We start from the raw sequence: 12695 nt of genomic DNA, 5'->3' as shown, positions 1-12695 counted from the left end.
CCACAGCTTGCTGGGTTTGCCCCTGGTGAGGTGGAGGACATTTTCATGGATCCTCCCACACCTGGCTCCCCCCTGTTTCTTAGTTCTGTGTTTTGGTTCTTGTGTTTTTAGTCTGCCTTTTTGCTTTGTTTCTTCACATCTATAGACTATCCTCCTCCAGATGAAGGCTCACAAGGATTTGCTCCCATTCCTGCCACTGACTCTACTCTTAAGCCAATTTGGCGTCCATGTTCAGGGCTTGGGACAATCCCAAGAATAAAAAGAGTCAAGGCTCCAAGTTAGGCAGGGACATCATTCAATCTAGCAAGAAGAAAATTCGAAAGACTGAACTTCTGATCTCATCTCCCCTCTGGGAATTTCAGGGCAAAGTGTCTCAGTGGGGAATTAGGCAGGAACAATTAGGTACCCTTATGCAGAAGTCTTCACCCTTCCATTAGCAAAGAGGATATGAACCTAAGGACCTCCCTTTAATCCCTCCACCTTGCATTATCAGAAGGGCTAACTTCCCCAAAGTATCAACAGCAGGATCCTATTTTTTCAAAAGATTGCCCAACCATCCCAAGAAACATGCACAGAGACCCAAGTTTCACCTAGAGTAACTGAATCAGGGGAATCCTATTTAAGATCTCAAGCATATTACTTGCATCTCATTGTCTAACGTAAAACCCAGGAATGAGCTTTTGGCACTTGTGCAAAAAGGATTATTAGCAAGGCACAAAAATCTGTCAATCATCCTTGCTTAGCGGAAACCACTCTGACAAAAAAAATCATCAAAAACAAACAACTCAAGATGGCTAATTAGCCCAGACCCCCCAGATACCAGGGTAGAAGCCTTTGTTCTGTCCACACTACACCCTCTAAGCATGTATTCCTCCAATAAACTCTCCTAGCTTCTAAAGAAAGAAGAAAGATTATTCAGGGTCCTCAATTTCATCTGACAGTCCTACTTGCCCTGCTTCTCAATCACACATAGACATGTTCTGAGAGCACATCCTCAGGTGTAGAACTAAGACAAAATGAATGTTTATGTCCCAAAGTCACCCACATTCCCATCCCATGATCCTATAAGAGAAAGAGGAAATTGGGCTCATACCTGAAGGAAGTAAATAAGAAGAAAATGGGTATAGACACACCCAGCTACCAGAGTATGCCAATTTCAAATAGCATAAGCCAGACTTCCCAATATAATCCTCATAAACTAGAAGAGAAGATCACCATTGTCATTCCCATAGCTTGGTATTTGGGAGTTGTCCATTCTACAACTGAAAGAAAACATCACTGAGTGTTTACTTTAAACAAAGGCAGAATATCAAGGACAAAAGTCAAAGTTCAGTAAATGTCCAAGAATAAGTGTTGACTTACTGAGAAGAATGTTATTTGTCAGGATGGTGGTGATGGACATGCCAGCCAGGAGGCATAGTGAGCAGTAAACCAGGAAGATGGGAGCCAAGGTAGCACAGGTGTCAGTAACAGGCAGCTGGAATAGACTCCATGTCATAAGTAACCTCCTCCCAAACCTATGGAAAAGGGAAAGATGGGATTTTGGAACAATAACAACTGGTAAATCTTGGGACAAAGATGGCACTTCACACCTATAAAAAATCCACAAAGGAATAACAGCAGATATTCTCAAAAGCAACTCTCCCTCTTTTTAAATAGATACCATGTGACTGAAACTTCTTCAATTTGTTACCAGTTGGTTGACACCAGTTCAAGCTGCATAAAAGATCCTGCAGTGTTAGAGATACTAACACATCAAATACCTCTTGCACTAAACCATACACATAGCATTATGGAGAATTGATGTCATGTATAAAGTATTGAAATCAGCCCTTGGGACTCTAGAACTGCACAGGTTATGTCTAGCATGATATAATAGGAACATCTGGAAGTGGTACATCCAAGTTGCTGATGGATTGGTCAAGAGTCCCTATCTGCTGAGTTTGGGTTTGTTGGCCTTGGGCAAAAAACAGATATGTAAAAATATAACTCGTATTTTCTCACAGGAAAAAGTCATATAAATTGACTTTTTTCTTAGGTTAGCGTGGCAAACATTCTGTGGTAATCTGGTAGTCCATTCCCAAAAGAAGGCTCATGAACACTGTTATGGATCCCTACCCTTGAGCACTGTGTAGCAATTAGAAATGTGAACTAAAAATATAAAGAGCAATGTGTTTGTATCCCAAAAACATAGAGGTAAGTATATCAAAGGAGAGAAAGAGAGAGCACATTTAAATTATATAAATTAAGATGCATAAACTCAACTGTCTAGTTTTATAAAACATGATTTCACAGATGTATTGATAACACAGTAGAGTGACCCTTAGTGAGAGGAGGAGGCCGAGATGCTTCCATGTTTTCTGAAGAAAAATCATCCGATATTCTTTTGAGGATCCATTGTATGTGAAAAAACACTCCTTTGTTGCTTCATTGGAGATTCTCTCTTTTACCCTGAGTTTAAACATTTTTATTATAATGTGTCATAGTGAAGTTCTTTGGATTCACCTACTTACATTTTATTGAGACAATTGGATCTGTACATTGTGAGATTTTTGTCATATAATCTCTTGGTCTCCTATTCTCTCTGTTCTCCTTCTGAGACTCCCATAGTGCATATGTGGGTGCACTGCATTGTGCTCCATAAGTCCCTTGTATGCCAGCCACTATCTTCAATCTAGTGTTATTTGTAATTTAATTTTGGGGGGCTCCTCAGACTTGAAAATTCCTACTGTTCTTTATTCAAGTTCATAGATTGATTCTTAGTCATTCATTGTACTTTTCACCTGCAGATTTCTGTTTGTTCCCTGATTTATACTATCGATAGTCTCACTTACCATACATTGTTTTGTTAACTTTCTATACCTCTTTTTCCATGATCTCTTTTGTGTTTTGAGAAGATGTAAACCATTTATTTGAGGTATTTTCTAGTAATTCTGATGCCTCAGCTTCCTTAGAAATCTTTTCTAGGAGATTTTCCCATTTGAATGAGGTATTGCCCTTTCCACAGCTTCTTGGCTTCCTGTCCCATGTGAAGGTGCAGCAAAAAGAAGCCATCTAAGCAGCAGAGAGCAAGTCCCTACCAGTTTCCAATCAGTTTGTGCCTCAACCTTGGACTTTCCAGTCTCCAGATCTGTGAGAAACACAATTCTATTATTTATCAATTACCCAGTCTCAGGTATTTTGTTAGACCTGCAGAATAGATTAAGATACATTATTCTCCAAAGAAGACTGGATATCAAAATCTTTCATTAGAAAAGCACTCAACAACTAGAAATAAAATGAGTCTTCCTGAAACTTTAAGGAAACTACTAGACCTCTATATAGTTAATGTCACACTCAGGAGGGAAAAGCACAGTACATTTACTGAAGATCATCAAGAAAGCCAGGATGTCAGCTCTCACAAGTTTCACCTAGTATTGTTCTGTAGGTCCTAGCTACTGTGGAGAAAAGAGTCAAAGGTAGAAGATGCAAAATCAAGTTAAACAATCTTATCTAAAGATGATATAATAATATAACAGAAAATTTTAGTGATCTAAGGTAAAACTCCAGAACTACTAATATTTGTATGTTGTAAGACTTTTTCAAATACTCTTTCGGCCCATTACTCTCTCTTTTCTCCTTCTGAGACTCCAATAGTTCATATGTGGATGAACTCCTTGGTGCTCTGGAAGTACCTTACACGCTAGTGACTTTTTAAAACTTACCTTTTAAATGTATTACTTTTTAGCTCCTCAGGCTGGATATTCTTCATTCATGAATTTTCTGTTTATGAAATTGTTCTTCATTTGTGAATTTATCAGGAAGGCAGTTCACAAAGTCAGTATAAGTAAAGTGAAATTCTATTTTAACAGTATTTATTAACATAAGGCAAGGAATAAAAAGTCAGACAAAAATATAGAAAAAGGATGCTTGGGATCCATAAGAAATGACTCTAGTCACACAAATGCTTGCCTATATGCAATAATGGGCCACTGTTGAGGACATTTTATTTTGAAGATTTCAACCTTATTTATTGTACATGCTTAGAACTGACCTATGTCAAATTTCATTTGTGAAATTAAAAATATAAGATGCCTATAACCTCAGGATATGATAAAGATCTAATAAGACACATAAAAGAGTGACTATTTAAATGCCAAGAATACTCTTAGTATTCAATAACTTTATTTCTAATTCCTTAAAAAAAGAAATTCTACATAGCAGTGATTAGTACAAGGCAATTAAAGCTACAAAAGACTATGCCATAGCCTCAAAAAGTAAGTAATAGGCAATAAAGAATGAGGGCAATGGTTTCCTGTCATTTCAAAACAGACATTTAAAGGTACAGGGTCAAGATTCTCATACCACAAATTCTGACACCAGTTGCCATTAGCTTAAATACCCTACATGATTGAAAAAGTCATCTTTAAAAAGCTGCTTTTGCAGAAGCAAAATTGAAGGTGACTGGCATGACCTCCCACACACCACAAATGACATTTTGCTATGGACTCTGCAGAAGGAATGGAACACTCCACCCATCCTGCATTGGCCACTCAGACACGATGACCATTCCCTGGGCACCAGAAGCATTTGGTGCAGTATTCAGGAGGGACAGAGCACGATGCTCCTGAGCAACATTGACATTGTTCTCCCTACCAGCACACTCAAGCAGGCTGGATCCAGTGTGGTGATACATCTTCCTCTGTCTCCATTGTTAACTCCGTGTGACCTTTCAAATCCCATGTTGAGGCATCCTCTTTCCAAACCCTGTGGTAAAACACCTCCACATCTTATGGTGATGTTCTGCACTCAGGACTCAAACATTTAAGAGTAGCACTCATCACACTGAAGGAAATTTTGCATTTGTTTGTAGATCCCTGGGAACAAAGCTATCTCTAGGACAGTGTAATCTGCAATAATATTTTTATATGGACAAGTGATTCGTAAGCCAATGAAAGTACCCAGGGGAAGAGAGAGTTGAGAACCAGAGACACTCACCTGTCTGTCAAATAGCCACATACGATGCTTCCCATCAACATTCCAGCCACGAAGAAGAATTTAGCCACTGAATTCAGTGACTGAGATTCACATACCAGATCCCACTGAAAGACAAGGAAACCAGCATAACAAAAACCCCTTCTCACGACCTGCAGTTTTCAATAGATCAGGCCCCTGTCCTCTTCTACAGCTTCCCACTTCAAAAATACTTGAATTATACCACCCAGTCCTCAGTTTATAAAATTTTATCTAGGGAGACTGCCTTCCACCTGTGGGTTACATTAATGATCACTTTTAACTCATGATGAGAAATTGTCAAATTTGGTCACTTACCATGACCACTCAAGGACCCTGAAGAATTTTCTGAACTTTGAACATCAGTGTAGGCCCTCTCCTATAACTTCTCTGTGAGTTCAGTCTATTCAGGTTTTGATCAACCCACTAGATATATCTAATTCGCAACCAAGGCAGGGTATTACTGACTTAGCCTAACATTTTTAACAAGACACGCGATTTACTTGCTTTAACTCCATTCTGACTGGAGTGAAAAGAAATCTTAGAGCAGTTTTGATTTGCATTTCTTTTTAATAAGACATGTGATTTACTTGCTTAAACTGTGATATTCACAAGAATAGAAGCACCATGAGAGTTGGTTCATATTTATTACTTATCATTTCAGTAAGGATGTATCCCATATTGCATGAAGAATCAATAGGTTCTGAAAAATGAAGGAAGACCCAGCACCCATATGGCAATTAAAGCATGTCCATTATTTTCATTGTTTCTGCACACCCAGGTCAAGCACTCACGAGAGGAAAATGAAGCCTATTACCTCAGCCATGGTGGTGGAGAGGAAGGAGCTTTGGTCATATACCCAGCCATCCATGCAGGGGTCCGTGTCTGGCTCACTCATGTTTGAGAAGGTCCCATTCTGATGAAGGCGCTGCCATTGTGGGTGGATGAAGCGACGGCACTTCTCTGGCCTCAGGTTTGAGTCTAGTGGGATGGAGATCCTCAGGAGGGTGTCCTGGCTGAGGGTCCCAGTGGCATTGTCAGAGACTGTGTCATTGTCGAGGATGTGGACCCAGCAGCGATGACCATGGATGATGGCAGTGAAGTTCTCTGCTAACTGCTTTGTGATTTTTTTTTTCACAATATGTCATTTTCAGTACTCATTGAAGTGTTTGCTTTTTCTATGAGAAAAGGTGAGAGAAAATTTTTGGTTTGATGAGTACTAAATCTTGATTGACAGAGATCATGAAAATCATCCCAAGTAAAATTAACGAGAGTGAAGAGTCAGTTTGGGTTGATCATATGCCTTTAGAAACTGTTGATGTCTTCAAGCTTTTCAATTTTGCTGGAGTGTAGATTTTCAAATTAGCTTCTAATTATGTTTTGTATTTCAATAGTGTCTGTCATGATATTTTCTTTTTCATCATGAATTTTAGTAATTTGAGTTTTCTCTCTCCCTCTCTTCATTAGTGTGACCAAGGGTTTATCAATTTTGATTATTTTTTCAAAGATCCAACTTTTTGTTTTGTCAATTTTTTCAATTGCTTCTTTTGTTTCAATTTCATTGATTTCTGCTCTGATTTTAATTATTTCCTGTCTTCTACTGTTTTGGTGTTGATCTTTTCTTCTCTTTCTAGGGCTTTGAGCTGTAATATTAGGTTATTTATTTGGCGACTTTCTGTTCTTTTATTGAATACACTCCATACAATGAATTTCCCTATTATTACTGCTTTCATAGTATCCGAGAGATTTTGGTATGTTGTATCATTGTTCTCATTTACCTCTAAGAATTTTTTTTTATCTACTACCTGATGTCTTCTGCTATCCATGAATCATTCAATAGCATATTATTTAGTCTCCAGCTTTTGGAGTAATTTCTATTTTTTATTTTATCATTGAGTTCTGATTTCATTCCATTATGATCTAATAGAATAAAAGGTAGTATCTCTATTTTTTTGTATTTGCTAAAGGGTGCTTTGTAGTATAACATATGGTCTATTTTAGAGAAGGATCCATGTGCTTCTGATAAAAAAGTTTATTCACTCATTAATGAATGGAATATTCTATATATGTCTGTTAAGACTAAATCAATGATTGTATTATTGAGTTCTATGGTTTCTTTTTTCAGTTTTTATGTGGAAGATCTATCCAGTGGTGAGAGAGGTTTGTTAAAGTCACCCAGTATTATTGTGTTGTGGTCTATTTGGTTCCTTGAATTGAGAAGGATTTTCTTGACATACATGCATTAGCCACTATTTGGGGCATAAATATTTATGATCCTTATATCTTGCTGATTTAGATTCCTTTAAGTAGCATGAAATGTCCTTTTATATCCCTTCTGAGTAACTTTGACTTGAAGTCCACTTTGTCTGATATGAGGATGGAAACCCCTGCTTTTTTTACTGAGAATCCATTCACATTCAATAGCCTATTATTTATTCTCCAGGTGTTACAGTAGCTTCTATTTTTTACTTTGTTGTTGATTTCTAATTTCAGTCCATTATGATCTGATAGAATGGAGGGTATTATCTCCATTTTTTTTTGTATTTACTATGAGTTGCTCTGTGGCATAAGATATGGTTTATTTTAGAGAAGGATTGATGTGCTGTAGAGAAAAACATGTATTCATTTGTCGATGGATGAAATATTCTACATATGTCTCAAGTCTAAATTATATTTTTGACCTTAAAAATAGTGTATTTTATTTTTATTTTAGTTTTTGATTTATTTTTATTTATTTCATTAAAATTTTTTAAATTTTTAAATTTTTTTATATTTTAGTTGTCAGTGGGCCTTTATTTTGTTTCTATGTGGTGCTGAGAATTGAACACATGCTAGGCAAGCACCCTGCCACTGAGCCACAACCCCAGCCCATCATTTTAAAAATCTAATTAGTTGTATAGGACAGTATAATGCATTAATACATCAGTCAAAATCATTGATTGCATTATTTAGTTTTAGAGTCTCTTTATTTAGTTTTTGTTTGGAAGATCTGTCCAGTAGTGAAAGAGGTGTGTTAATGTTACCCAGTATTATTGTGTTATGATCTATTTGATTCTCGAAATTGAGAAGGGTTTTTTTTGATATACATAGATGCTCCATGGTTTGGGACATAAATATTTACCATTGTTATGTCTTCCTGATATATAATTTCATAATGAAATGACCTTTTTTCCCCCCTTCTTGTTAACTTGGGCTTGCAGTCCACTTTATCTGATATGAGGATGGAAATTCCTACTTGTTTATGCAATCCATATGAGTGATATCTTTTTCCTATCCTTTCACCTTCAGTCTGTGGTTTTCTTTGCCTATGAGGTGAGTCTCACGGAGATAGCATATTGTTGAGTCTTGTTTTTTATTCAAATCTGCCAGTCTATGTCTTTTGATTGATGAGTTTAGGCCATTAACATTCAAGGTTATTATTGAGATATGATTTGTATTCCTGGTCATTTTCATTTGTTTCTAGTTTTTAATTTAGTTTAGTTTATCCTTTGATTGACTCTTCCTTTAGTGTAGTTCCTCCCTTTGCTGATTTTCGGGGTTTTTTTTTCCACTTCATCCTCATGGAATATTTTGTTGAGAATGTTTTATAGGCAGGTTTTCTAATTGTGAATTCTTCTAACTTTTGTTTATCATAAAAATGTTTTTATTTCACCTTTAAATCTGAAACAATTTTGCAAGATACTAAATTCTTGGTTGGCATCCATTTTCTTTCAGAGCTTGAAATATGTCTTTCCATGACCTCTTAGTTTTGGGGGTCTGGGTTGAGAAATCAGTTGAAATTCAAGTTGTTTTTCCCTATACATAATTTTTTTCCCTCTCATGGTCTTTAAGATTTTATCCTTATTTTTTATTTTAGTCATTCTCATTCTAATGTGTCTTGGTGTGGGTCTGCTGTAATTTTGCACATTTGGGGTCCCGTCAGCCTCTTGTATTTGACTTTCCATTTCATTCTTTATGTTTGGGAAATTTTCTGATATTAAGTCATTGAAAAGATTGTGCATTCCTTTGGTTTGTATCTCTGCTCTTTCATCAATCCCGATAAATCTTAAATTTGGTCTTTTTGTATTATCCCAAACTCTTGGAAATTCTGTTCATGGATTCTTACCATTATCTCTACATGGTCAGCATCATTTTCAATATTATATGTTTTGTCTTCATTGCCTGAGGTTTTGTATTCCAAATGGTCTAGTTTTTGGTGATGCTTTCCATTGAATTTATAATTTGGTTTTTTTTTTTATATTTTAAAGTTTTTTATTTTGAGCCAGATGCTGTGGTACATGCCTATAATCCTGGTTACTCAGGAGACTGAGGCAGGAGGATCACAAGTTCAAGACCAGCCTGGGAAACTTAGCTGGACCTCGTCTCGGAATAAAACAAAAAACACTGGAGACGTAGCTCAGTGATAGAGTGCTTGTCTAGTATGCATGAGGCCCTGGGTTTGATCCCCAGGATTGCAAAAGAAAAAATAACTGTTTTTGAGACACAGGGAGTCTTCCTGTATTGCCCAGGCTGGCCTTGAGCTCCTGGGCTCAAGCAATCTCTTGCCTTAACTTCTTTTTTTTTTTTTTTAATTTATTTTTATTGTAAACAAATGGGATATATGTTGTTTCTGTTTGTACATGGAGTAACAGCATACCATTTGCATATTCATAAATTTACATAGAGTAATGATGTTTGATTCATTCCATTTTTTTCCTTCCCCCCCACCCGTCCCACCTCTCTTTCCCCTCTATACAGTCCCTCCTTCCTCCATTCTTGTCCCACTCCCACCCCCCATTAAGTGTCATCATCCGCTTATCAGTGAGATCATTCCTCTTTTGGATTTTTGAGATTGGCTTACCTCAGTTAACATGATATTCTCCAGTTTCATCCATTTGCCTGCAAATGCCATAATTTTATTATTCTTTATAGCTGAGTAATATTCCATTGTATATATATACCACAGTTTCTTTATCCATTCATCAATTGAAGGGCATCTAGGTTGGTTCCACAGTCCGGCTATTGTGAATTGAGCAGCTATGAACATTGATGTGGCTGTATCTCTGTAGTATGCTGATTTTAAGTCCTTTGGGTATAGGCCGAGGAGTGGGATAGCTGGGTCATATGGTAGGTCCATTCCAAGTTTTCTAAGGAATCTCCAATCTGCTTTCCAGAGTGGCTGCACTAATTTGCAGTCCCACCAGTAATGTATGAGTGTACCTTTTTCCCCACATCCTCTCCAACACCTATTGTTGCTTCTGTTCTTGATAATCACCATTCTAATTGGGGTAAGATGGAATCTTAGGGTAGTTTTGATTTGCATTTCTCTTATTACTAAAGATGTTGAACATTTTTTCATATATCTGTCGATTGCTTGTACATCTTCTTCGGTGAAGTGTCTGTTCTTTTCCTTAGTCCATTTGTTGATTGGATTATTTGTATTCTTGTTTTAGAGTTTTTTGAGTTCTTTATATAGTCTGGAGATTAGTGCTCTATCTGAAGTATGAGTGGCAAAGATTTTCTCCCACTCTGTAGGTTCTCTCTTTGCATTGCTGATGGCTTCCTTTGCTGGGAGAAAGCTATTTAGTTTGAATCTATCCCAGTTGTTGATTCTTGCTTTTATTTCTTGTGCTATGGGAGTCCTGTTAAGGAAGTCTGATCCTAAGCCAACAAAGTGAAGATTTGGACCTACTTTTTCTTCTATAAGATGCAGTGTCTCTGGTCTGATTTCAAGGTCCTTGATCCATTGTGAGTTGAGTATTGTGCAGGGTGAGAGATAGGGGTTTAGTTTCATTCTGTTGCATATGGATTTCCAGTTTTCCCAGCACCATTTGTTGAAGAGGCTATCTTTTCTCCAATGTGTATTTTTCGCACCTTTGTCTACTATGAGAAAATTGTATTTATTTGGGTTTGTGTCCGTGTCCTCTATTCTGTACCATTGATCTACCTGTCTATTTTGGTGCCAATACCATGCTGTTTTTGTTACTATTGCTTTGTAGTATAGTTGAAGTTCTGGTATTGCGATACCCCCTGTTTCATTCTTCCTGCCAAGGATTGCTTTAGCTATTCTGGGTTTCTTATTCTTCCAGATGAATTTCATGATTGCTTGCTCTATTTCTGTGAGGTTCGTCATTGGGATTTTAATTGGAATTGCATTGAATCTGTATAGCACTTTTGATAGTATGGCCATTTTGACAATATTAAGTTTGCCTATCCAAGAACATGGGAGATCTTTCCATCTTCTAAGGTCTTCCTTAATTTCTTTGTTCAGTGTTTTGTAGTTTTCATTGTAGAGATCTTTTACCTCTTTGGTTAGATTGATACCCAAGTATTTTTTTTTTTAAGGCTATTGCAAATGGAGTTGTTTTCCTCATTTCCCTTTCAGTTGTTTCATTGCTTGCGTATAAAAATGCTGTAGATTTATGCATGTTGATTTTATAGCCTGCTATTTTGCTGAATTCATTGATGAGGTCCAGAAGTTTTTTGGAGGAGTTTTTTGGATCCTCTAAATATAGAATCATGTCATCCGCAAATAGTGACAGCTTAAGTTCCTTTTTTCCTATTCGTATCCCTTTAATTTCTTTAGTCTGCCTAATTGCTCTGGTTAGAGTTTCAAGGACAAGGGTGAATAGAAGTGGTGAAAGAGGACATCCCTGACTTGTTCACATTTTTAAAGGGAATGGTTTCAGTTTTCCTCCATTAAGAATGATGTTGGCCATGGGCTTAGCATAAATAGCCTTTACAATGTTCAGGTATGTTCCTACTATCCCTATTTTTTCTAGTGTTTTCAGCATGAAGGGGTGTTGTATATTGTCAAATGCTTTTTCTGAGTCAATTGAAATAACCATATGATTCTTATCCTTAAGTCTATTGACATGATGGATTACGTTTATTGATTTATGGATGTTAAACTATCCTTGCATTCCAGGAATGAACCCCACTTGATCGTGGTGCACAATTTTCTTAATATGTTTTTGGATACGGTTTGCCAATATTTTGTTAAGGATCTTAGCATCTATATTCATCAAGGATATTGGTCTAAAATTTTCTTTCCTTGATGTGTCTTTTCCTGGTTTGGTTATGAGGGTGATATTAGCTTCATAGAATGAGTTTGGTAGGGTACCCTCCTTTTCTATTTCCTGGAATACTTTGAGAAGTATTGGAATGAGTTCTTCTTTGAAGGTCTTGTAGAACTCGGCTGAGAATCCGTCTGGTCCTGGGCTTTTCTTGGATGGTAGATTTTTAATGGCTTCTTCTATTTCATTGCTTGATATTGATCTGTTTAAATTGTGTATGTCCTCCTGGTTCAGTTTGGGAGGAGCATATGTCTCTAGAAATTTGTCAATGTCTCCAGTACTTTCTATTTTGTTGGAATACAGATTTTCAAAGTAGCTTCTCATTATTTTCTGTATCTCAGTGGTATCCCAGAGATTTTGATATGTTGTATCATCATTCTCATTGACCTCTAAGAATTTTTTAATCTCCTTCCTGATGTTTTTTGTTATCCATGTTTCGTTCAATAGCATATTATTTAGTCTCCAAGTGTTGGAGTAATTTCCTTTTTTTACTTTGTCTCTGATTTCTACTCTCAGTCCATTATGATCTGATAGAACACAAGGCAGTATCTCTATTTTTTTGCATTTTGTAATGGCTGCTTTGTGGCATAACATATGGTCTATTTCGAGAAGGTTCCGCGTGCTGCTGAGAGAAAAGTGAATTTGCTT

The 12695-nt window shown here is 36.8% G+C and overlaps 1 protein-coding gene across 1 annotated transcript in view; it reads right to left on the bottom strand.

The window, feature by feature from the left end:
• Positions 1–1024: 1024 nt before the first annotated feature.
• LOC306638380 (organic anion transporter 7-like) overlaps positions 1025–12695 on the bottom strand; it is a gene marked incomplete at both ends in the record, with an annotated part of 29413 nt that continues 17742 nt past the window's right edge. The window contains 4 exons of the mRNA XM_079101687.1: positions 1025–1062; positions 1363–1517; positions 4978–5081; positions 5810–6106. Of these exons, the coding sequence (XP_078957813.1) occupies positions 1025–1062; positions 1363–1517; positions 4978–5081; positions 5810–6106 (594 nt within the window). The remainder of the gene's footprint in view (positions 1063–1362; positions 1518–4977; positions 5082–5809; positions 6107–12695) is intronic.

This window comes from Sciurus vulgaris (assembly GCF_902686455.1).
Source record: "Sciurus vulgaris genome assembly, chromosome: 11".
Classification (NCBI taxonomy): domain Eukaryota; kingdom Metazoa; phylum Chordata; class Mammalia; order Rodentia; family Sciuridae; genus Sciurus; species Sciurus vulgaris.
Note: the sequence above shows the minus strand (reverse complement) of the source record. Positions and strands in the feature narration are given on the sequence as shown.